Source organism: Amblyraja radiata, chromosome 20 (genome assembly GCF_010909765.2).
Source record: "Amblyraja radiata isolate CabotCenter1 chromosome 20, sAmbRad1.1.pri, whole genome shotgun sequence".
NCBI lineage: Eukaryota > Metazoa > Chordata > Chondrichthyes > Rajiformes > Rajidae > Amblyraja > Amblyraja radiata.
The window spans coordinates 10,578,525-10,605,633 of NC_045975.1; the positions used below are offsets into that span (position 1 = coordinate 10,578,525).

The 27,109-nt window shown below is 48.1% G+C and overlaps 1 protein-coding gene across 2 annotated transcripts in view; it reads left to right on the top strand.

Annotated features, from left to right (window-relative positions):
• The window catches only part of mpped2 (metallophosphoesterase domain containing 2), a 130,702-nt gene that overhangs the window by 59,933 nt on the left and 43,660 nt on the right, over positions 1-27,109 (top strand). For both annotated transcript variants that reach the window (XM_033038797.1, XM_033038798.1), the window contains exon 4: positions 10,340-10,565. In XM_033038797.1, coding sequence (XP_032894688.1) covers positions 10,340-10,565 — 226 coding nt within the window. The remainder of the gene's footprint in view (positions 1-10,339; positions 10,566-27,109) is intronic.

A 27,109-nucleotide genomic window follows, 5' to 3' on the forward strand; every position in this document is an offset into this window, starting at 1 on the left:
ACCGGGTTTTCTCCGAGATCTTCGGTTTCCTTCCGCACTCCAAAGACGTGCAGGTATGTAGGTAAATTGGCTTGGTAAATGTAAAAATTGCCCCTAGTGTGTGTAGGATAGTGTTAAAATGCGGGGATTGCTGGTCGGCGCGGGCCGAAGGGCCTGTTTCCGCGCTGTATCTCTAAACTAAACTGTGTAAGCGCAGCATCGTTCTTTCTCATGGCCAGGTCACGCTTCACCTGACCTGTGCAACGTCTTTTAAGTCCAGGGCATGAACTGATCGCAGGGTGAGCCTTTAGGTACCATTTCAATGTTGCCCCGTCTGACAACACTCTTTATTCCGACACTGCTTCAGCTGTACATGCCATCCCACAGAAAATATTTAAAAATTGATAAGGGTTATAAATAATTCTGTGTTTTGTCACTCACTGAACAACAGTGGGATTGCAGCAAAGTGCATCAAGTTAATGTGAAATACCTGTGTAGCAATACAACTCCCTCTTCCTTTATATTGCATTAGTGAGCCAGCTAATATGCTTTAGAATTCCCCCGACCAATAATTCAGAAAGTATCTCGGTTCAAGCTGCCTAACTCCCATTTTCTCCGGCTGGTGATTCATTTATCAGGGTGCTTAAATAATTCAGTGTGAGAAACGGAGAGAAGTGGAGCTGGTGCAAAGCAGAGCAGTCGAGGCACACAGACAGAGTGAAAGGCATTACTATGGCTGCAGAGGGAAGAGGCATGCAGAAACCTCACCTCTGGCTGGATGCATTGTACTCCTCGCTAACCCATCAGCTCAGGAGCACCCCAGGGTGGCACGGCGGCGCAGCGGTAGAGTGGCCGCCTCGCAGCGGCAGCGCCAGATTACGGGTGCTGTCTGTACGGGGTTTGTGCCTTCCCCCTGTGACCACGTGGGTTTGCTCCGGTTTCCTCCCACACTCCAAAGACATACAGGCTTGTAGGTTAATTAGCTTTGGTAAAAATTGTAAATTGGCTCTGGTGTGTAGGATTGTGCTAGTGCGCCGGGATCGCTGGTTGGTGTGGAATCGGTGGGTCCGAGGGCCTGTTTCCATGCTGCATCTATAAAGGCCGTGTGCTCAGCCCCCTGCTCTACTCACTGTGTACCCATGACTGTCGAGTTGGACACGGTTCAGTTTAGTTTATTGTCACGTGTACCGAGGTGCAGTTAAAAGCTTTTGGTTGTACAATAAATCAGCATATGGGAGGAAGATTAATAATCTAATTGAATGGTGGCAGATCAACAATCCTGCTCTCAAGGCCACCAGGACCAAGCAGCTGACAGTTGACTCTAGAAGGGGAAATCCAAGGATCCACGAACCTGTCTCATCGACGGGTTGGCGGTGGAGAGAGTCAGTAACCTCGAGTTTCTGGGTGGCCATATACATCTCTGATGATTTACCCTGGGGCCCGCACATTGATGCAATCACAAAGTTGGTAGGCCTTCGCTAGTTGGGGCATTGAGTATAAGAGTCAGGAAGTCACGATTCACCGCTATAAAACTTTGGCCCGGCTGCATTTGGAGTATTGCATGCAGTTCTGATCGCCCCACTGCAGGCAGGATGTGGAGGCTTTGAAGCGGGTGCGGAGGGGGTTTTCCAACATGCTTGACTGGATTAAAATGTTTTGGCTACAAGGAGAGGGTGGATAAATGTGGATTGTTTTCCCTGGAATGTCTCGGGTTGGGAGGAGACTAGATATGAATGAATGAATGAATGAATGAATACGTTTATTGGCCAAGTATTCACATACAAGGAATTTGCCTTGATGCTCCGCCCACATGTGACAACATGACATACAGTGACAGTTGGGAATGACACATAAAACATTAATAATCAAATAATAATAATGATAGCATATGAAATTATGAAAGGCGGTCAAAAGCAATCTCCCAGGTTGGAAATATCAAAGACTATAGTGTATCGGTTTTAAGGTGTATAATGGGCAAAGTTTAAAGGAGATGTGTGTGGCAATTCTTTTACACAGAGAGTGGTGGGTGCCTGAAACTACATAGGGGGCCCACTTCATCAGGGTCCCACATCGGGCAAGCTGACACCGTGGCCAGTCCGCCACTGCCTGGAACATGCTACAATAGGTGGTGGTCGAGGCAGATACGATAGTGTTTCTGTAAGAGACTTTTAGATTGGTGCATGGAGATGCAGGGGATGGAGGGTTATAGATCACGTAATAATAATAATGGATGGGATTTATATAGCGCCTTTCTAATACTCAAGGCGCTTTACATCGCATTATTCATTCACTCCTCAGTCACACTCGGTGGTGGTAAGCTACTTCTGTAGCCACAGCTGCCCTGGGGCAGACTGACGGAAGCGTGGCTGCCAATCTGCGCCTACGGCCCCTCCGACCACCACCAATCACTCACACACATTCACACACATTCACACACAGGCAAAGGTGGGTGAAGTGTCTTGCCCAAGGACACAACGACAGTATGCACTCCAAGCGGGATTCGAACTGGCTACCTTCCGGTTGCCAGCCGAACACTTAGCCCATTGTGCCATCTGTCGTCCCAGGCAGAGGAGATTCATTTATCTTGGCGTCATGTTTGTCACAGACATCGTGGGCTGAAGGGCCGGTACTTTGCCAGGTTTAATGTTCTATTATTCTCTCCTCCCTCCCTCAGCCATTCTCCGCATCGTTGAAAATATTTCCACCTCTAGCTTCTCCCGCCTCTGCTCAAACATTAGCTCTCTCCACCCACACTCCCGAGCTCATACAGTGTTACAGTCTTTTGAGGTGCGGCAGAGGTTCACTTGTACCTCCTCCAACCTCATCTACTGTATCCGCTGTTTCAGATGTGGACTCCTGTATATCGGCGAGACCAAGCGCAGGCTGGGCGATCGTTTGGCTGAACACCTACCTCCGCTCAATCCGCCTAAACCTACCTGATCTCCCGGTTGCTAAACACTTTAACTCACCCTCCCGTTCCCACACAGACCTTTCTGCCCTGAGCCTCCTCATCTGTCAGAGTGAGGCCAAATGCAAATTGGAGGAACAGCACCTCATATAAGCTTGGGCAGCTTGCATCCCAGCGGTATGAATTTTGATTTCTCTAACTTCAAGTAACCCTTGCTTCCCCTCTCCCTCTGTCCCTTCCCCATCCTAGTTCTCCTACTTCTTTCACTGACCTCCTGATTAATATTACTGTTTGTAAGCCTCGTTGTCACCATGCCCTCACCCAACAATGAACCGTTCTACATTTCCTTGATCTTCGACCACTTTGAGCTGGTCTTTTCGCACCTTACATGTTCTTTGTACCTTTCCATTAGCGCCTTTCTAATACTCAAGGCGCTTTACATCGCATTATTCATTCACTCCTCAGTCACACTCGGTGGTGGTAAGCTACTTCTGTAGCCACAGCTGCCCTGGGGCAGACTGACGGAAGCGTGGCTGCCAATCTGCGCCTACGGCCCCTCCGACCACCACCAATCACTCACACACATTCACACACATTCACACACATCTTGGCTCCCTCTCCCCTGACTCTCAGTCTGAAGAGGCCTCGACCCCAAACCTCACCCATTCCTCTGCTCCAGAGTTGCCGCCTGTCCCGCTGAGTTACTCCAGCTTTTTGTACCTACCTTCCTAAAATCCGCATTGCTTTTTTTTGTGTGTGGGGTTGGGCTTAAATTCAACAGTCCGGTGCTTACTACAGGTGGGATTCGCAAAGACAGGGGGTCATCATTACTTTTTCGCGTATCTTTCATTCATTTGTTCTATATTTCTCGTCATCACCTACCATATCCATCGCTTCCCCCTCCCCTGACTCTCAGTCTGAAGAAGGGTCTCGACCCGAAACGTCAGCTATTTCTCTTCTCCAGAGGCGCAGTCTGACCCACTGAGTTACCCCAGCTTTTTGTGTCTATCTGAGGAATTTTACCTTCTCCATCTGAGCAACGGAGAATTAAATCAGTACCTTACAATCTGGCTGGATATTGCCTGGGAAGGCTGGAGGTCCTGTCGCCCCGACTGAACCATACTTGTGTGTATGAGGCTCCCTCTGAAGTCTGAGTGCTCGTGTCTGCAAAGGGTGATGGTATCAGTGGAAATGTTTTTATTGGCAGGGTTTCAAACTTAATATTGTTTCAGTCTGCCGCGAGCGTTATTTCAGCAGAAGGATTTGCCCTTTGCAACCTTGCAAGTAATTAAACCATTTCTTGGTAGCTTGGCTCGTGTGTGAGCCTGGGCTGTGTTTGGACAATCGCAGCAGGGAAAGATGGTCTGAATTTTCACTAATTAGATTTCCCTTTATACAATAAAGCAACTTTTTAATAGCCCCAGTGTCACTATTCCTCCCATATCGAAAAGCTCCACCCGCTCATTCAGAGAACGTTCCTCTTCCACTCTGACGGGTTCATTTTATGTGTTTTTGGGGAGTATTGAGTGCAAGTGTCAGGAAGGCATGATGCAGCTCCGCAAGACTTTGGTTGGGCCACGTGTGGAGTTTGGCATACTGGTCATCCCATATGGTACGGTGGCGCAGCAGTAGAGTTGCTGCCTTGCAGCGCCAGAGACCCCTGTTCGATCCTGACTAGGGGCACTGTCTGTACGTTGGCCCTGTGGCCACGTGGGTTTTCCCCGGGTGCTCGGGCCCCCCACACTCCAAGGACGTGCAGGTTTGTAGCTTAATTGGCTTGGTAAATTTTAAAATTGTCCCTAGTGTGTGTCGGATAATGTTAGTGAGCAGGGATCGCTGGGCGGCGCAGACACGGTGGGCCGAAGTGCCTGTTTCCCTGTTGTATCTCTCAGCTAAACAAAACTAAAGTAAACTATAACAATCAGGAAGTTGTGATAGATCTCTAAGTTTTTATTTGGGCTGCATTTGGAGTATTGTCTGCAGTTCTGATTTACAAGAAGGATGTGGAAGCTTTGTAGAGAGCGCAGAAGAGGTTTACTAAAATGCCGTCTGGATTAGGGGCGTATTAACTAGGAGGAGTGATTGTTTTCCCTGTAGCATCAAAGGTTACGGGTGACACAATAGGAGTATATAAAATTATGATATGAAATGCCATGATATGATATGAAATGCCAAAGACTAGAGAGCATAAGGCAGCACAATTGGCAGATTCAATCCTGACTACGGGTGCTGTTTGTACAGAATTTGTACGTTCTCCCTGTGACCGTGTGGGTTTACTCCAGGTGCTCAGGTTTCCTCCCACACTCCAAAGACGTACATTTTTGTAGGTTAATTGGCTTTGGTAAAAAAATGTAATTGTCCCGAGTGTAGGATAGGGCAAGTGTACGGGGTGATCTCTGTTCGGCGTGGACTCGGTGAGCCGAAGGGTCTGTTTCACAGAGAGTGGTGAATCTCTGGAACTCTCTGCCACAGAAGATGGTTGAGGCCAGTTCATTGGCTATATTTAAGAGGGAGTTAGATGTGGCCCTTGTGGCTAAAGGGATCAGGGGGTATGGAGAGAAGGCAGGTACAGGATACTGAGTTGGATGATCAGCCATGATCATATTGAATGGCGGTGCAGGTTCGAAGGGCCGAATGGCCTACTCCTGCACCTATTTTCTATGTTTCTATGTTTCCTCACTGTATCTCTAAAATTTAAAGCTTTAAGGTGAGGGGGGCAAGGAGATGCGCAGGGCAAGTTGTTTCTCCACTGAAGTTGGCAGGTGTCTGGAACGCGTAGCCAGGGGTGTTGGTGGAAACGGATATGATTGTAACCTTTAGTTTTAGTTTAGCGCAAGGATACTGCGCAGAAACCGGCCCGAATGCCAACCGAGTCTGCACCGACCAGCGATCCCTGTACACTAACGCCATCCTACACGCTACAGACAATGAACCTACAAAACCTGTGCTGTCTTTGGAATGTGCAAGGAGACCGAAACACCCGGGGAAAAACCCACGCCGTCACAGGGAGAACGTACAAACGGAGCACCCGTAGTCAGAATCGAACCCGGATCTCTGGCGCTGTGAGGCAGCAACTCTACCGCTGTGTCACTCTGCCGCGTTTAAGAGGCACGTGGATATGCGGTGAATGGTAGGTTGTGGGCCACGTGAAGGCAGGTTGGATTAGTGTTCATAAGTTCATAATAGGAGCTGAATTAGGCCATTCTGTCTATTAGGTCTACTCCGCCATTCAATGATCGCTGATCTATCTCTCCCTCCTAACCCCGTGCTCCTGCCTTCTCCCCGTAGCCCCCCGACACCCATACTAATCATGATTCTATCTATTTAAGAAGGAACTGCAGATGCTGGAAAATCAAAGGTACATAAAAATGCTGGAGAAACTCAGCGGGTGCAGTAGCATCTATGGAGCGAAGGAAATAGGCAACGTTTCGTTCCGAAACGTTGCCTATTTCCTTCGCTCCATAGATGCTGCTGCACCCGCTGAGTTTCTCCAGCATTTCTGTGTACCTAAGATTCTATCTATCTCTGCCTGTTACTTGGCATCGTGTTTAGCACAGACACTGTGGGCTAAAAGGCCTGTGTCTGAGCTATTGTTCTATGATCCATCTTCTACAGAAGTGCAATGGGAGCTATCAAGGGAATGGAATCAATGCCTGCAATCAACTACTGGATGGATTGTGTGGATGAGAAAGATCTGAACTTTCTCTAATTTCTTACTTTGCTTGCAACCACCCAGGAGATTAATTTTATACTTGCCCGTGCCAATGTTGTGGTTGTGTTAACAACCAATAACTCAAGAGGCCTCGGCTACGGACCCGGATAACAAATGTTCACAACCTCACCGTTGCCGTTTTCTCTCAGTTTGCATTTTTTAGGAATTAATCTAATCACGGTTCTAATTTATGGGAATAAAATTTGTGACATTAATAACAGGAGCCGCCACACGGCCGTTAGTCACCTAGAAACCAAAGTGACGCAAGATTAATCCAGGGTCACCGCTTTCACTGGGATTAATACGTGGGAGTTAAAAATGGATTTGTGTCTCGCAAAACGCTGCCTTGTGCTCTTGGGGTCATTCCTTTTGCTGTCACCCGATTTAACTCATCACCTGAGTTGAGCAGTTCCAGAAAACCGAAGAAATTGCCCTGGGTTAATTGATCGTGTGTTCTGTGGACTTGCAGGATTTGGGAGGCGAGCTTCGAATGTGCACTTTGTGCGATGCCTTCTCACTAGGATCTGCGGTGGTTGGTGTGGAACAATAGGGGAGGCGCGCAGAGGGGAGGTGGGCAGAGGGGAGGTGGGCAGAGGGGAGGGGCGCAGAGGGGAGGGGCGCAAAAGGGAGGCGGGCAAAGGGGAGGCGGGCAGAGAGGAGGGGCGCAAAGGAGAGGGGAGGCGCACAGAGGGGACTTGGGAGTGCTGGTCCACGATTCCCAAAGAGTCGTTTTGCAAGTCGAATGGCTAGTAAGGAAGGCAAATGCAATGCTGAGGCTTTATAAGGCAGTGGTCAGACCACATTTGGAGTATTGTGAGCAGCTCCAGCCCCCACATCTGAGGAAGGATGTTGGAGAGGGTCCAGAGGAGGTTTACAAGAACGACCCCAGGGAAGGTTAGGTTAACATATGATGAGCGTTTGTCGGCACTGGGCCTATACTCGCTGGAGTTTATAAGGATGAGGGGGTGTCATATTGAAACGTACTGAATAGTGAAAGGCCTGGATAGAGTGGATGTGGACTGGGTTTCCACTAGTGGGAGAGTCTCGGACCAGAGGCCATAGCCTCAGAATAAAAGGATGTACCTTGGGAAAGGAGATGAGAAATTTCTTTAGTCAGAGGGTGGTGAATCTGTGGAATTCATTGCCACAGAAGGCTGTGGGGGCCAAGTCAATGAATATTTTTAAGGTGGAGATTGACAAATGCTTGATTAATATGGGTGTCGGGGGTTATGGGGAGAAGGCAGGAGAATGGGTTTGAGGGAAATAATACAGCCATGATTGAATGGGGGAGTATTTTCGTTGGACCGAATGGCCTGCTTTTGCTCCTATGACATGATATTAAGGCACCATGTTCAGCACAGACATTGTGGGCCAAAAGGCCTGATCCTGTTCTGTTCTATGTTCTGTGTTCTAGTGACCTGGCAATAGCCATTCCTGCCCTTCACTCAGGAGGAAGGGGCGCAAGGTTTTTGGGTCTCGTACTGCTGAAGAAACAGCCTGGTGCTGAATTTCTTTGCAAGAGTATTTGGCATTCCCTTTAAGCCCAGGGCTCCTGTTATTTTTAAAGAGCAATTTTTCTTCATAATGTTCTTCCTTCAAAGAATTATGAGGAAGAAATTGCAATCTCGGCAAAACCCAGTTTGTGCGATGGGACTGCAAAGTTTCACGACTGAAGCTCTGTGCTCCTGTTTCTGAGGAATTATTTTTGATGTGCTGCTTTAATGTAGGTGTAGCCTCGCTCCACGATGTCTTGTATGGGACACGGTGGTGCAGCGGTAGAGTTACTGCCTCACAGCGCCAGAGACCCAGGTTCGATCCTGCCCATTGGTGCTGTCTGAACGGAGTTTGTACGTTCTCCCCGTGATCATGTGATTTTTTTTTTCCTCCGGATGCTCCGGTTTCCTCCAACCCTCCGAAGACATACTGGTTTGTAGGTTAATTGGCTTTAGTAAAGATTGTAGTGTGTAGGATAGTGCTAGTGTACGGGGATCTATGGTCTGTGCGGACTCGGTGGGCCGAAGGGCCTGTTTCCGTACTGTATAGACTAAACTAAAAACTAAAACCATTTCACGTGTTACTTCTGCCCAGATGGACAGTTCTATCCAAATGTTTTGTTAACATTCTTGGAAGCAACATGGATCATCCTTGGGATTAGCCAAAAGATGCTCGGATTCATGTCGAGTTTCAAATGCAATCTTCTCTCAGTAATGCAGGGGAGTTCTCAGTGTTTTGTGCTTAGGTCTCTGAAGTGGATTAGAACATGCAACCGTGGCTCAGGGATGGAAGATCTACCTATTGACGATACAAGAGATGGAATTGGGTTATTGGCTACATGTTGCCATTCGGACCAATGTATCAATCTTGTATGTTCCTGTTGTCAGGTTCATCAAATGTCCCTGACAATTCTTTACTGGTGATAGTGGGTTCTGTGATGGGGATGGGCATTAAGGCCAACCTAGGTAGACAAGAATGCTGGAGAAACTCAGCGGGTGAGGCAGCATCTAGGAATAGGTGACGTTTCGGAATGTTTCAGACTGATGTTGGGGTGGGGGGTGGGGGGGGCGGGGAGAAGGAAGAAGGTCAACCAAGAATTGACGATGGCATTGTTCAATCTTTGGGACTGCATCAGGCCCAGAGATGGCACAACTGGGACTTGCAGTGACATCATTTGGACTTGTGGTGATGTCATTGGGACCTGTGATCCCATAGCTTGGGTTTGCAATGACATCATCCAGACCTGTGGTAATGCCATTGGGAACACAACTGGGGTAGACAGAAATGCTGGAGAAACTCAGCGGGTGAGGCAGCATCTATGGAGCGAAGGAAATAGGCAACTTTTCGGGTCAAAACCCTTCTTCAGACTGATGTGAGGGTGGGGGGTTCTGGAAGAAGAAAGGAAGAGGAGGAGCAAGTGGGCTGAGGGGAGGAGAAAGTAGGGACTATCTGAAATTAGAGAAGTCAATGCTCATACCGCTGGGGTGCAGAAGAAGCGAAGGAATAGGTGACGCATCTGCAGTTCCTTCTTTAACACAACCGGGGATTTGCAGTGATATCATCAAGACTTGCGGTGATGTCATCCAGACCTGTGATGCCATAGATTGGATTTGCAATGACATAGTCTGAAACTTTGGTAATGTCATTAAGACCCTCACTGGGACTTGCAGTGGCATCATCGAAACTTGTGGTGGTGTCACCGTGGCCTGTGATGGCGCTACTGGCATTCGAAGTGGCATCATCAAAACTTGCGGTGCTGTCATCAGGCACAATTGTTGATGGCACGATTGGGAATTGCGGTGACATCAACGAGACTTGTGCTGATGTCACTGGGGTGTGTGGTGACACATGCGAGGCTTGCAGTGGCATCATCACGCCTCACAATTTCACCACCATTTGCGATGTCATCGTCAATTAGAGTGGGATAACAAAAAAAAACTGGGAAAAGCTGAACGGCTCATCAGGATTCTTTGTAGCCCTCTGATCTCACAGAATGTTTCTGCCTGTTAAATACGCAGCTTTATTCAGCTCTATAAAAATCGGGGGAACTGGGGCCCTGCTCTGTTTATTGGATAATTAAGGAAGATTAATGGTGCCTGGTGCAACCTTTGTTGTTATTGCGACAATTGCTCCGGCAGCTTTTTTTCGTTTCTCAAAAACATTCCTTGTCTTGCCCTTTACGCGATCCTTGAGCGTGTTTAACAAGGAAAGAAGGTTGTAATTAAGTGTCTCATTTGCAATTACAGGAACCCTTCCCTATGAATATAAAATAGTCATCGCTGGAAACCATGAACTGACGTTTGATAAGGACTTCATTGCCGAGCTGGTGAAGCAGGATTATTACCGCTTCCCATCCGTCTCCAAGTTGAAGCCCGAGGACTTTGACAATGTCCAGTCTCTTCTCACCAACTGTGTTTACGTGCAAGACTCAGAAGTGACGGTGAAAGGGTTTCAGATATACGGCACTCCATGGTAAGTGTGGGATGTCTGCGGTTTGTCCCGTCAGCAAGGTTGGAGAGAATGTAATAAAAGCAGAAAATGCTCAGTAGGTCAGGCGACATCCGTGGAGAAAGATGCTGAGCTGCTGCTTCAGGATCATTAGGGCACAAGTAATAGGAGCAGAATTAGGCTATTCGGCCCATGAGGTCTACTCCGCCATTCAATCAAGGCTAATCTATCTCTCCCTCCTCACCCCATTCTCCTAACTTCTCCCGGTAACCCTTGTCATCCATTAGAGATGACTCTGTGGACGAAACAAACTTGGATTTCCAGCATCTACATAGCACATAGAACAGGCCCTTCGGCCCACAATGTCCGCTCCAAATGTGATAGTCACACAGTGTATAAACAGGCCCAACCTGCCCATACCAACCAACATTTCCCAGCTACACTAGTCCCACCTGCCTGCATTTGGCCTATATTCCTCTAAACCTGCCCTAAACCTATCCAAATGTTTCTTAAACGTTGCAATTGTCCCTGCCTCAAATAGGCTCAACTACCTCAACAATCTGATGCAAAGTCAAACTAACCTGCACTGATCCATATCCCTCCATTGCCCAGCCCAAAGCCTCTTAAATGCCACTGTCCCATCTGCCTCCACCATCACCCCTGACAACACATTCCAGGCCACCCACCACCCCCCTCCCTGTTATAAAACTTGCCGTGCACATCTCCTTTAGACTTTGCCCCTCTCACCATAATGCTCTGCCCTCATTGCTGTCCTTTCTGTTTCTGACTGTCTACCCTATCTATTCCTCTCATAATTTTCTAAATGTCCATCGGGTCTCCCCTCTGCATCCAACGCTCCAGAGTACACAATCCAAGTTTGTCCAAGGTCCCCTTCAAGTTTATACCCTCTAATTCCGGCAGCATTCTGGTAATCTGCAGCTGTTTTGTTATTCATGGATGTACAATGGGAAACTGTTGGGATAGCCAGACTTGTGGTTGACCAAAGCATGTATGAGGTTTTCTGCAGCAGAATAATTGAATATTGTTACAGAAATGGACAGAGAGAGTTCTGGTGATGGCCAGCATAAGTGGTAGAAACCTCAGCTCAGGATCTAAAGCAGGATCAAGGTTTAAGTCATCCAGTTTTACCTCTGGATGGGTAATTGTTGGGTGTGTGATGGAGGACTGTGTGTTGCCAGTGTTCATGTGGATCTTAATTGAAATACAGTATGGAAACAGGCCATTCAGCCCACCGCGTCTATGCCAACCATCAATCACCTGATCACACTAGTTCTATGTTATCCCACTTTCACATCCACTCCCTGCACATTAGGGGCGATTTACAGAGGCCAATTAACCCGCAAACCTGCACGTCTTTGTGATGTGGGAGAAAGCCGGAGAAAGCCGTTGCACCACTGCGCTGAGCTACACCCCCACCTGGCTTTGTGAAAGTGAGCTGGAGAGTTTAGTTTAGTTTAGTTTAGAGATACAGCGTGGTAAAAGGCCCTTCTGCCCAGCGCGTCCGCGCCGACAATTGATCCCCGCACTATCCTACGCACATTAGGGACAATTTACAATTTTACCAAGCCAATTAACCTACAAAACCTGTACGTTTTTGGAGTGTGGGAAGAAACGGGGGCTCCCGGGGACAAACCACGCAGGTCACGGGGAAAACGTACAAACCACACAGAGTACTCCACACCTGGCTCTGGCGGCAGAAAATGCTCAGCAGATCAGGTGGCAGCAACTCTATCGCTGCTCCACCGTGCCACCCTGAGGTTTGAAGATAAACAATTGTCTCTATCTGAAGCCTGGGATCATATGTACAATAATGTGAATAAAATTAACCTTCCTCCAAAGGATGATAGCCCTTAAGATCCTGTCCCACCAGCATGCGATTGCATGCATCTAGCGCGACCAAACGTGGTCGCTTGAGGCGTACGGCCTCGCGGGGCCAGTCCCACTTCGATCGGCGGAGGGGTATGGAGTTGTGCTGGGCTGGTCCCGACATCACGCGGGGCCCCAAAAATCTTGCACTGTTCGAAAATCTCGCGCGTCAACGGCCTTTCGGCCCGCAGCCGCATTGAGGCCGAGCGCAACGTCTCGACGGGCATACGCAGCATCACGACGCCGTACGCAGCGTCTTGACGTCGTATGCAGCATCTTGACGGCGTACGCCTAGCACGTGGCGTTGCGCAATGACAACACCGCCCGATGCCATGCGACTTCCAAATTCAGTCGGCCTGCCTCCTGCCCAGCTCTTTGGTGAGTTTGACGTAAATTACGTCACGCGCGTACTTACCGTGTGCTTAGCGCGAACTCAGCACGAACTCCGCTTCCGTTTGGTCGCGCTAGACGCATGCAATCGCATGCTGGTGGGACAGGCCCTTTAGAATTCCTTGTAGGCTGGAAATTCTGGTTTGCAGTATTAGTCTACAAATGCATCATATGCTGACATACCACTCCTCCACTAATGCCCGTGTCACATTTACTCTGTCTCCTTCACTAAGCTGGGAGAGGATTGCAAGGTGAGTGTCGGTCTTAGAACTGTGCAAGCAACAGATTAAACATGGCTCCAAAGTAGTAGAAGGAAACTGAAATAATGAGAAAATGAAGTTCCTGAAAAAACAGTGCTGCAGACCATTACATTTATGGTGACGTTCTATATTTAGACAGGAACGCAGGCTTGTAAAATAATATGGGATGGTGCTGGCTTATCCCGCTGTTTCTCTGTCTAGCGGGGGGTCATATCAAAGGGTTCTGTTGCACTGGGAGTCTGGATGTGTAGCCGACAGGATTAAAAAGTAGCTTCTGGCAGGGAGGGACTCGGAGTGCAGATGGATCTCCCTCCCACCCCACCCCTGCTCGGGACTGGGCTTCTGGAAGAGCAGAGACAGCAGACCATGGTGCCCCCAGGCCATTGGCTTTCGAAGCAGGTAGAAGTCAGGAAGGAGGCGAGACGTAGAGAGGCTGCAAAAGCCTCGGAAACTCGATCATAACAGTGAACGCCCAGCAGATGTCTACACATCTGGGGGAGAAGAAAGCAGGGTGAACGTGCCCCACGACAAAGGCATTAAGCTGGAAGTAACTTGTCAGCATCGGTGATTGAGTGCGTAACAAGATTGCTTAATCACTGTGCAAGATGAACCCCAGTCCAATATATCTATTGGAGCAGCACCTCATATTTTGCTTGGATAGTTTATACCCCAGTGAGCATTGACCTCTAACTTCAGATAGCCCTTGTTATCTCTCTCCATCCCCTCCCCTTCCCAGTTTTCCCACCAGTCTTACTGTCCACGACTACATTCTACCTTTGTCCCGCCCCCTCCCCTGACATCAGTCTGAAGAAGGGTCTCTACCCGAAACGTCGCCCATTCCTTCTCTCCAGAGATGCTGCCTGTCCTGCTGAGTTTCTCCAGCATTTTGTGTCCACCTCCAGTATATAACTAATTTTTTTCCTTCATCATTGAGCCGATCGGAACCTCTGCCAGCCCTTGTCTCCCTCACCTTTCACCCTTTTACCTCTGCATCGGGTCCCCCTCGTGTCCCTGTTCCAAAGTCCTCACCTTCCTTTTCAAATAATCTCCTCCATCATCTCTTCACCAATACAGATTCCAAAGTCCAATCTCTCTGGAAGTTGGAAAGGCTTTGGAAACCAAGCCTTCAGTCCCTGGCTATTGTGCAGTGGAGTTGCTACCCCCACTTCCATTAAACCCTCCCTGCTATCTTCACTAAGAAGACCGTTGAAACCTACTTACCTTGTTCCAATGTATTAACCTCAGGTTGACCAGACTCCCCTTACCCCAGCTGTAATAATAACAGTAAGCTGTGGAGGCCAAATCAATGGATAGTTTTAAGGCAGAGATAGATAGATTATTGATTAGTACGGGTGTCAGAGTTTATGGGGAGACGGCAGGAGAATGGGGCTAAGAGGGAAAGATAGATCAGCCATGATTGAATGGCAGAGTAGACATGATGGGCCAAATGGCCTAATTCTGCTCCTATCACATGAATTATCCATTGGGAGCTGATGAATTCCGTAGATGAGGTCCCCCATGGTTGCTGAAACCTCCAAGCTCCTCCAGCTTAGGCCTCGGCTTCTGCTGAACCGTTGGCCATTTCAGCCGCACGGCCTTCTCCTTCTTCATTTAAAGTGCTCAGTGAAAGCTGACCTGAGGTCGACCAGATATGTACCAGAATGCTGCTGGGATAAGGAGGGGGTGCTGGCTACAAGGAGAGGTAGGGCAAACTTGGATTGTTTTCTTAAGGACACCAGAGGTTAAGGAGATACTCCAGAAGTATATCAAATTATGTTTAGAGATGTTTAGGGTGACACGGTAGAGTTGCTGCCTTATAGCATTTGCAACGCAAGGAACCCGGGTTCGATCCTGACTACGGGTGCTGTCTGTACGGAGTTTGTACGTTCTCCCCGTGACCGTGTGGATTTTCTCAGAAATCTTTGGTTTCCTCACACGACAGAGCGTGACAAATTTGTGATCAGCGTGATAGCGTGAGAATTTGGCGAAATGCGTGATTCTCACGCTCAATGCGTGAGAGTTGGCAGCCCTGAGCGATACAATAGTGGTGTTTAATAGGTTTTTAGGTGTCTATCTTCGATTTAAACCAGCATCTGCAGTTCTTTCTTACACATTGTGTCTAAACTCAGTCATTTGCCTTCCCGTTAAAGGGGTGGGGACTGGTGGAGCAGGTTAACGGGCTGCGGAGTGCGGACTACCTCCCATTGTAAAGGAGGAAGGGACTGGGCCTTTCATGGGCTCGGGGTATCTCAAGGCCCTCCACAGCCAGGCCCTTGATGCGCAGTCACCATGTGAAATGTGGGAAGGACAGCAGCCAACTTTCAAACAGCAAGCTCCTACAAGCAGCATGGTGATAATGACCTGATAATGTGTTCTTCATGTTGATCAGGGAAACAGTTTCAGCAAACGCACTCTGGGAAAAAAAACCTTGCCTCTCCCTGGGTGTGTTGGCATCTTTTATGATGGCTGGAGGGGGCAGACTGGGTCTCGTTAAATGTCTGACAGTGCGGCCGTCTGCAGCTAGTTTCTGCCGTACGGTTAAACCAGAGGTGGTATTTACAGGTATTCCAGTTTTCCCATTGATATCTGAATCAGGCCCTGAACAGTGCCGGCTTGCTCATTCTCACAGTAACACACGGAGAAATACCCAGATCAGGGATGATGCTTTAATTGACTTAATACTGCTTTGGTTAAGTTGATTTTCGGCATGAAAGGAGCCCATTCGGCCCATCGTGTCTTTGCTGACCTGCAATGAAGTCCCATTGCTCACCAATTTTTCCTATGACTAGCACTCAGAGTTCTGTGCCACTAATCCAGAGACATGAGTTAGAAATCACATCAAAGCAGCTGGAGGAATTTAAATGCAAGTATATATAAATAATTTTCACATTTAAAACTAAAAGTGATTGTATAAGTGAGGATGACTATGGAATCCCAGGATTGTGGTTTAAAAACTTATCCTACTCGGCCCATCCAATGCCCTTCAAGGAATAAAATCAGTTCAGTTTTAGTTTATGTCACATGTATAATGATAAGTTTCCGTTGCATGCTAACCAGTCAGCAGAAAGACAATACATGATTGCAATTGAGCCACCCATAGTGTAGAGATACATGATAGGGGAATAACATTTAGTGCAAGGTAAAACCAGTAAAGTCCGATCAAAGATAGTCCGAGGGTCCCCATTGAGGTCGGTAGTAGCTCAGGACTGCTCTCTAGTTGTGGTAGGATGGTTCAGTTGCCTGATAACAGCTGGGAAGAATCTGTCCCTGAATCTAGAGGTGTGTGTTTTGCCCACTTCTATACTATTCTCAATCAGTTTAGGCCTTTATGTGAGTCTGGACCTCCCGATGTTGTTTTCACCTACTAGCTCCTTAGCTTGGGGGTAATTAACGGTGGATAATGAATGCTGGTACTGTCCACTTCTCGTGAAGGAGAAAAAGAAGAAGATTGAGTTTCTCGAGCAGAAACCAAAAGAGTTTCAGTCAGGATGAGTGGAACAAAAAGGGACCTCTGATGTTACAAATGTAAATAAATATGAGCCAAACTGGTTATGGCCCTAGCTCCAATTCTGCATGACTGGATCTTACTACAATGCAGCAGAGGTGTTGAATTACATAATTGCAAGGTCTGAAAACCTTTACTAAACCTAATCGCAATTTGCCTGTCTGACTGAATACACTACGAGTTGACATATTGGGGTCACCGGATAGGGCAAGCACTGCCAGAATGTATTTTCAGGCTTGAGATGAACGAGAGGTCTAATCTTCCACAAGATACAAGTTTATCCGGACTTCCTTGCCCAAAGTCATGAATCACTTTGCTTCCTTTTGGGGCGAGATTTTGCTTGACAGCAATCGCCGATGTTTCACACCTCATTTTAATTTGACGAGCCAAAAAATGTCTTCAGACTCAGAGTTAGCAAACAAGTCCTGTCATGGAATTGTTCAACACGTGCATTAAAATGGCGGATGAGCGAGGAGTCGCATGATCACGTCGTACAAATGCCCGCTCGTGGTCATAAGTGATAGGAGCAGAATTAGGCCATTCGGCCCATCCAGTCTATTCCGCAATTTAATCATGGCTGATCTTTCTTCCCCTTTCAATCCCATTCTCCTGCCTTCCCCCATATCTCATGACACCCGCACTAATCACTGCCCAAATACTGTAAGGGTTAGGTTCATTATTCTTTGTACTGAGGCGGAGTGAAAAGCTTTCTTTTGCATGAAATCCATTTAAATGAGATAATACTATACATAAACCAATCTCAAGTGCAATAGGTAGAGAAAAGGGAAAGATACAGAGTGTAGAATATAGTTCCTCAACATTGCAGAGCAGAAACAGGCCCTTCGGCCCACCGAGTCTGCACCGACCAGCGATCCCCGCCACATTAGCACTACCCTACACACACTAGGGACAATTTCCCATTTATAGCAGTCATTTAACCTGCAAACCTGTACGTCTTTGGAGTGTGAGAGGAAACCGAAGATCTCGGAGAAAACCCACGCTGTTCCAATGTCTGAAATCGAACTGTGAGGCACTTAGCTCAGGGGCAGTCATCAGAAGAAGTAAAAAACGAAGCTACATTGGGAGATAATAGGACAGGCGATCAGAGGTTTGGTAAAAAAACATTGGTTGTGAGGAACTCTTTGCAGGAGTAAAGAGAGTTGTGGAGATCATGGGAGGGAAACCAGCTGGTGGGACGGTAGAGTATGTTTAGCCTGGACAGCACACAAAACACAGTTTTTCACTGTATCCTGGAACAGTAGACAATAATAAGCCAGTATGTTGCGTCAAAGTAGCCCCAGGGATTGAACTAGGCAAAAATATTCAATCTTAACTGTAGGCAAAAGTGCAGAGAGGATTTACAAGGATGTTATCAGGACTCGAGTGCCCGAGCTATAGGGAGACGGCTATAGGGAGTTGCATAGGCTGGGACTTTATTCCTCAGTGCAGGAAGCTAAGGGGTGATGTTATGGAGGTGTATACAATCATGAGAGGAATAGATAGGGTGAATGCACGGATTATTTTACCTAGGGTCGAGGAATCAAGAACCAGAGGACAACGTGAGAGGGGGAAAATTTAATGTGAACGTGAGGAGCATCTTTTTGATTCAGAGGACTGTGAGAGTATGGAACGAGCTGCCAGAGGAGGTAGTTGAAGCAGGTACAATAGCCACATTTAAAAGACACTTAGCTGGGTACATGGATAGGAAAGGTGTAGAGGAGTATGGGCCAAATGCAGGCGAATGGGTCGAGGTTAGGTGGGGCATATTGGTTGCCATGGGCAGGTTGGGCTGAAGGGCCTGTCTCTGTCAAAGATAGACACAAAATGCTGGAGTAACTCAGCGGGACAGGCAGCATCTCTGGAGAGAAGGAATGGGTGACGTTTCGGGTGGAGACCCTTCCTCAGACTGTTTCTGTGCTGCATAACTGACTGCTTGGGAAGATGGCGTGCAGAAAGCTAAGCAAGTGGTCAGTGCTACAAATTTACAACTAAAGCACCAAATGAAAGGAAACTTGTCTATTGGAATGGTTGTGAGAGGATTAGCTGTCGTCTCTGTCCCCCTGTAAATATGGCAGGGTGGGGGGCTATTTCCGTGCTGCACCACTCTGTGCCCCTATTAAGCCGCCAGCCTCCGATGGGTCCGTGGTTCGTTAACGCTCTGAGAGAGAGTTTGTTGCTCAGCTCTCCACCTCATCAATTAGACACGGAAATAACACGTGGCTCCTCGACGCTGCCAGCAGTTACACTTAATAACCTTTAAAGTGCATGTTCTTTAAAGAATAAGAATTAGTCAAGTTGGCAAGGGGACAGGCAGACTGCTGTGCAAAGTGATGAACCTGGTCAGACTCTCTGGCACCAGCTGAGTGATCTCTGCACCGATGTTCACGCTGCTAGCAGTGAGCGGTGTTCTTCCTGGGAGTGGCTGCGAGGGAGGTGAGAGAGGGTGTGGGGGGGGGGGGGGTATCAGAGACCCTGGGAATGGGTGAGGGGGTGGTGTGGGTCAGGGATCCTGGGAGCGGCAGAGTGGGAGGTCAGAGAGACACCAGGAAAACCAAACGGAGACCCAAAGGGAAGCATACCCTTCTGCCCACCAAGTGACCTGGCACGGTGGCTCAGCGGTAGAGTTGCTGTCTTACACCGCCAGAGACCCGGGTTCGATCCTGACCACGGGTGTTGTCTGTACGGAGTTTGCACGTTCTCCCCGTGACCGTACGGATTTTTCCCGGGAGCTCCGCTTTCCTCCCACACTCCAAAGACGTACAGCATTGGAGGTTAGTTGGCTTTGATAAAGATTGTAAATTGTCCCGTGTGTGATGGATAGTGTTAGTGTACGGGGATTACTGGTCAGCGCAGACTCGGTGGGCCGAAGGCTGAGGTACAATCTTATAGAGGTATGTAACATCTTGAGGGGAATAGATGGGGTGAATGCACAGTCTTTTACCCAGAGTAGGGGAATCAAGAGCCAGAGGACATAGGTTTAAGGTGCGAGGGGAAAGATTTATTAGGAAGCTGAGCAGCAACTTTTTCACACAGTGGGGTGGTAGATCCTGTATATGGAACGAATTGGCAGAGGAGGTAGTTGAGGCTGGAACTATAACAACATTTAACAGGCATTTGGATGGGTACTTGGATAGCAATGGTTGTGGGCCATACGTGGGCAGGTAGGACTAGCATAGATGGGGCATCTTGGTTGGCATGGACAAGATGGGCCGAAGTTCCTATTTCTGTGTTGTATGACTACAATTCCAAAACTATGCCAACAAGAACCAACTTAGACCAATTCTGCACCAATCCCATTTTATTATTTTATTCTCACTGTAACACCCCCCCCCCCCCCCAAAATTTTACCACTCATTTAAACATTAGGGTCAATTTACCATTTAACCCACCAATCCACATGTCTTTGGGCTTTCGGAGGAAACCAGAACACCCGGAGGAAACCAACGCACCGGGATCACCTGCAAACTCCGCACAGACAGCATTGGAGGTCAGGATTGAACCCATGTCACTGGAGCTGTGAGGTAGTAGCTCTCGCAGCTGTGCTTTACGCTCATCAATCGGCACTGGTCCCAGCTCGACGATGCCTTAAGTTGAGACCTCATCCCCGCAACTAATAGCTCTTCCATCAGCTGCCAAGATCGTTAATTTAATTTAGTTTGGTTTAGAGATACAGCGCGGAAACAACACCGAGTCCGTGCTGGACTTCCCTCCCCTAAGCTCTGCATTCGTTTAGTTTAGAGATGCAGTATGGAAACAGACCATTCGGCCCACTGAGTCCATGCTGTCCACCGTATGCACAAAGTTCTGTTTAACTGCGAGATCACCTGTTCACACTATTTCTATGTTATACCACTTTCTCATCCACTCCCTTCGCACTAAGAGCAATTTAAAGAGGACAATTAGCTACAAACCGGCAAGGGTTTGGAATGTGGGAGGAAACCGGAGCATTCGGAGGAAACCCACGAGGTCACAGGGAAAACGTGCAAACTCCACACGGACAGCAACCGAGGTCAGGATCAAACTGGGATCTATGGCACTGTGAGGCAGCAACTCTTATCAGCTGCACCATAGTGCCACTGCTTTAACATGCTCCTTAAAACTTACCTTACCTCATCGACAAGCTTATTTTGGTCTCCCACCTTGAATCACACTGGCAAAAGTCCCTGGAGACATCTCACCCTGTGGAAGGCACGACACGAAGGTAAGCTGTCATTGTGGAAGGCACACAATGCCTCTTTGCTCCTCGCCTCAATTGACTGCTTGGCTCGACGCCAGCCTCCTGATGTGTGCAAGAAGCTCTGATTACACAAGGCGCTTGGCCTTTTATGAAACGGTGTGTTTGAGCTTTCAATCTTTGTCACAGAGCAGACTATTTTGTTCTTTGCACTGCCTGGCCCTGTTTGTTTGATGTAATGCCTCGTATCAACTGGAAAGGAGGAAGGGCACCTTGATCTATGAAGCAGAGATCACACCTCCCTCTCTCGCACACAGTAGAGTCATTATGCATGAGAATAGGCCCTTCAACCCATTGAATCCACACTAACTACAGAGCAACATTTACACATACATCCATACTGCATAGAGACAGGCCCTTCGGCCCAACTTGCCCATGCTGACCAAGTTGGGTGGTGGTAAGTTGTCTTCTAGACCATATGGTGAAGGTATTCTCACAGTGCTGTTGAAGAGGACTTTCCACTGAAGGTTAGTGGAGGATTCTTCTCGAAAGAGTCATTATAGGTTTTACAGAGTACTCTGTTTACACCTTTGTTCTGCTACTGCAAGAAAGAATTTCATTGTTCCTTAGTGGGACATTTGACAATAAAACACTCTTTTTTTAAATCTTTTTTTACAAATATTTTTATTAGAAGCAAGTACATAATAAGAACATTTCATTTATATCAGTCATACATTGCTAATATCAATTATTTAATGACAATAAAACACTCTTGATTCTTGACCACAAACACACGTGAGCCCCAACAATTGTGGAAGCCGAGTCATTGAATACACTGCAAGCCAAAGAGGATTAACCACAGGGGAGACACAGGTTATAGGAAACCGGCAGGATAATGGATCTCAGGCCAAGATTGCATTACACGCAAATATAATTAAATGGCGGAGCAGGCTAGTGGTCACAATGCATGTCCTTCCCTTCCTTCCTCTCAGTTCCTCCCTCAATCCAATATTTCCCTTTATTACTCCCTCTTCCTTAATTACATCTTCTCCTCTGTTGTCCTTCAGCTTCTTCCATAATCTGCCTACCCATTGACTAAAGGGGTGGGGATTCAGCCATTTTGTCAGTCGTGTATATGGAAGACATTCTCTCAGGGGGCTGTGGAGGCAGAGAACTCTCAGAGATAACATTTAGAAGGTAGTTCCGATATTCCAACCTACCTCATCGAGGACCTTGCAATTTTCTTTGTCTGCACTTTCTCCGTAACCGCAATGCTCTAACACCATAGCACTGCATTCTGCACTCTGGTATTTTTCTTTGTGCACTACCTGTGTTTGGCATGATTGTACTCAACTACAGAGGCTCCCCGACTTACGTTCTGGTTACGTCCCGCAGACCTTTGTGTAAGTCGGACATTAAGCCGGAAATGGAAATCCTACTGCTCAGCGTAAATTGGCTATTCGATGCGGAGGCCACGGGAGAACTCTGGCATGGAGACCATGGGGGGGGTGGGGGAGCTCTGACACTGAGACCACGTGGGAGCTTCAATGCGGTGACCATGTGGGCGCTCCACCACAGAGGCCATGGGGGGAGCTCCAATCAGGAGACCATGTGGGAGCTCCACCACAGAGGCCATGGGGGGAGCTCCGACGCGGAGACCATGTGGAAGCTCCAATCAGGAGACCATGTGGGTGTCAGGAGTCTTAAAGAATTGTTCACATAGGTGCGTGCTCACATAAGTCACCTATTACCTAAAGGGCCCGTCCCACTTGGGCGTCATTTGCCCGTCATTTACGCGACATCATTTAAGCATCACGACGCTCGCATGGCGTGTATTACGCTCGCTTGGTGCGTGGTGACATAGGCAGTGTCACGCGCGGAGCCCCAGGATTTTGGGATTCACAAAATCTTCGCGCGCCACCTGCGTTACGCGCAAATGACGCCCAAATGGGACAGACCCTTAAGTCAGGGAGTGCTTGTATGTTATAATTTGACTGGACATCATGCACGCGATGCTTGTCACTATAACTCAGTATACATGACAATAATAAACCAATATCAACCCCACGTAGATGAGCACTTGAAGCCCCAAGCATAGAAGACTAGGTTTTCTCTGTTGATAAATGGGATTGGTATATAGCCGGCATGGACGTGATGGGCAAAAGGGCCTGTTTCTGTCAAGGGACATTCTGAGCTGAACCGTGCTGAGAAAATACTCCACAGGAATCTTCAGGGAAAACATCGGCTAAATGTAAAGACGCCACATTTAATGTCTTGCGTCTTGAAGGCAATCGAGCTCGCTGGCAGTGAAAGGTTTGAGAGAGGAGAGAATATTGAAACGCGGGAAACATTCACAAGGTCTTTTCGAGAGGCTTATTGAAGGTTGCACTGCAGTCTGGGCAATGTGAAAGATGAAAGCCCACATCCCTTTTCATCAGTCGCCCTGTCTAAGTGGGCCATCCACTGTGTATTTGTTCAAGCATCAATCACAATGAGGAATTCTTGCCTTGCTCCAGAGGTTCGCACTGTGTCGGACCAGCATTGTAATCCTATTTTTATCAGTTCCTTCCTCAAAGGCAGACGCTGAGAAAAAAAAGCAAGTGGCAAACAGGCAAGAATTATTTTGACCCCCTGACTTCTTTCCCTCCCACTTCCCCTTCCCTCTCTCCCCCTTTCCTCTCTTCCCCCTCTCGCACCCTCCTCTCTCCCACCTCCCGCTCTCTCCCCACCTCCTTCTCTCCCCTCCCTCTCTTCCCCCCTCCTCTCGCCCCTCTCTCCCTCTCTCCCCTCCTCCCTTTCTCCCCATCTCTCTCTTCCCCCTCCTCTCGCCCCCTTCCCCCTCTCTCCCCTCCTCCCTCTCTCCCCATCTCTCTCTCTCTCCCCTCCTCCTCGCTCTCTCCCGCCCTCTCTCCTCCACCTTTCTCCCCCTCCCACCTCTCCCCTCTAATCGTCCCCTCTCTCCCCTCCTCCTTCCTCTCTCTCCTCCCTCTCTTCCCCCCCCCCCTGTCTCGCTCCATCCCCCTCCCCCTCTCACTCCCCCCTCCTCCTTACCACCCTCTCCCCTACCACCCCCCAATGATCCCTCTGCCAACACCCATGTCGCTTGTTAAAGGAGGCGAGCCTTGAATGGGAAAATAAAGAAAATAAACTGCAGATGCTCGTTCAAACCGAAGATAGACACAAAATGCTGGAATAACTCAGCGGGACAGGCAGCATCGATCTCTGGAGAGAAGGAATGGGTGACGTTTCGGGTCGAGACAAAATGGGAGCTGCCGCAGAGAGGGAGAGCTGAGATTCCAGTTATGTGTGAGTAGGCAGGGAGAGTGTGACAGCGCACTAAGATGGGTGGGTTTGCTCTAGGTCGCTGGCTGGCCATTGTTTGGTGAGCACATCCCTCCATTCCCTGCATAAGTAAGAAATGTTGCTGTCGGAGTAGAGATTTAAAAGAGTGGAGGGATTGTAATGCGTGAATGCAGATCCAGTTATGTGACCAGCACACAAAGAGTCGCCTGAGTTGGTCGCTATCTTTGACTTAGGCATAGAGTGATACATCACGGAAACGGGCCCTTTGTCCCAACTTGCCCATGCCGACCAAGTGGCCTAATCAAGCTAGTCCTATTTAACTGTAGACAAAAGTGCTGGAGAAACTCAGCGGGTGAGGCAGCATATCTATGGAGCAAAGGAAATAGGCAACGTTTCGGCCCGAAAAGTTGCCTATTCCCTTCGCTCCATAGATGCTGCCTCACCCGCTGAGTTTCTCCAGCATTTTTGTCTACCTTCGATTTTCCAGCATCTGCAGTTCCTTCTTAAACGTATTTAACTGTGCCTGACCCATATACCTCCATCCTTTTCTGTCCATGTACTTGTCCAAGTGTTTTTTTAATTTAATTTTTTGATTTTCCCATTAAAATATCAAACTCGTGCTTCGGGGACAAAAGGTCCAGCATTCAGGCTATTGGTCGCAACAATATAGCCGCTACACTGCCATATCGTTAGCGAGCTGTGTAAAAAATGGTCACCACATCTCCACCATTGAAGCCACACAACGTTTCAAGAGTAGACACACAGTGCCGGGTTCAGGCAGCATCTGTGGAAAACATGGATAGGTGACGCTTTGGGTCGGGACCGTTCTGTCTGACAGAATCTGTCTGAGCTGCTGAGTTACTCCAGCACTTTGTGCCCCTTTTTTTTTGTAAACCAGCATCTGCAGTTCCTTGTTTCAACATTGCATGAGTACTCAATGAGCAGTAAAGCTCATAAACTAAGCCGTAGTTCCGATCTCCCAACCAACCTCATTGCGGTCATAAAATTATAGTCATAGTGTGGAAACAGGCCCTTCAACCCAACTTTCCCACACAGGCCAACATGTCCCAGCTACGCTAGCCAGCATTTGGTCCATATCCCTCCAAACCTGTCTTATCCGTGTACCTGTCAAACTGCTTCTTAAATGTTGGGATAGTGCCTGCCTCCAACTACCTCCTCTGGCACCCTGCTCTATACAGTACATCAACAGACTTTGCGGTCTTTGCAGTTTTTTAATCTCTATTTCCTCTGCTACTATAACGCTCTAACACTATTTTCTTCACTCTGTTGTTTTTCTCTTTGCACAACCTATTGGACTCATGTGTGACTTGATTGTACTCGTCTAGTGCGGTTTGACTGGATAGCGTGCAGAGAAAGTTTTTCATGGTTCATAAGTTCATAGGTTATAGGAGCAGAAATAGGCCATTCGCCCCATCACGTCTACTCCGCCGTTCATTCATGGTTGATCTACCCTGTCCTCTCAACCCCATTCTCCTGCCTTCTACCCATATCCCCTGACACCCGCACTAATCAAGAATCTATCAATCCCCGCCTTAGAAATATCCATCGACTTGGCCTCCGCAGCCTTCTGGATTCCACTGCCCTCTGATTAAAGTAATTCCTCCTCATCTCCTTTCTAAAAGTAGGTCCTTTCATTCTGAGTCGATGATATCTCGGTGCACGTGATAATAAGAAACAAACAGCAGTATCATCACACAAAGCCTTTCCGTCAACAGGGCAAGACAAGGGCAGCGTGAACTCTCTGCTCTGTCCCCAGCGTGGGACTTGAACCCGTAAACATCTGAGTCAGACCGATTAAATTAAGGAGGGAATTATCCAGCCTTAGTTTTGTCACGAAGCATGAACGTTGCTATTCTGCGCTTCAGATTAAATAAGTGTTTCCACCTGGACTAGAGATTCAACAGATTTGGGTGCAGAGAGAATGTGGGGGTTGTTGGGTCGGGGAAAGTTTTTCTGCTGGAGAAATTTAACTTGGGGTCTTTTCGCGATTGCAGGGAAAATAATGCCCCAGCGTAATTGGACCATGGAGGTGTGACAGACCTTGTTAGACGGCACGGTGGCGCAACGGTAGAGTTGCTGCCTTATGCCCCTGTCCCACTTAGGAAACCTGAACGGAAACCTCTGGAGACTTTGCGCCCCACCCAAGGTTTCCGTGCGGTTCCCGGAGGTTTTCGCCAGTCTCCCTACCTGCTTTCACTACCTGCAACCTCCGGGAACCGCACGGAAACCTTGGGTGGGGCGCAAAGTCTCCAGAGGTTTCCGTTCAGGTCTCCAAAGTGGGACAGGGGCATTACAGCGCCAGAGAGCCAGGTTCGATCCTGACTACGGGTGCTGTCTGTATGGAGTTTGTACATTCTCCCCATGCCTGGGTGGGCTTTTCCCCAGGTGCTGCGGTGTCCTCCACATTCCGAAGATGTACAGGTTTGTCGGTTCATTCGGCTTCGATAAAAATTGTCAATTGTCCCCAGAGTGTAAGTATATTGCTAGTGCACGGAGATCGCTGGTCGGTGCCGACTCAGTGGGCCGAAGGGACTGTTTCTCCATCTCTAAACTAAACTAAAAATAGGAGTTTGAGTTAGTGTCAGATAGCACATAAACAGATGGGGTGCCGACCCGAAACGTCACCTATCCATGTTGCCATTGACTTGGGGAACTCAGGTCTCTGACGCTGTGAGGCAGCAACCCTACCACTGTGTCGTTGAGGACTCTATTGAAACATCTCTTCGTGTCTATAAGTGTTCCTGGCTGGTAGTGTGAGATCAGTCTTAACCTGCAGCAGACACATTTTGTTTGCGCTCAAAGGGCACAGATCGTTCTGACAGGTAATAGCATTGAAAGATCAGCCTCTTCACCAGCACGTGGCCACAACATTGATTTCCTGTCGCTGAGAGAGAGCGACTAGCTTTGTATATCATCGAGGTTAAGACTATGAAAACAACGTGACTGCTTGATTAGTTTAATTTAGAAATACAGCGCGGAAACAGGCCCTTCGGCCCACTGAGTCCGTGCTGGCCAGTAGTTCCCTGCA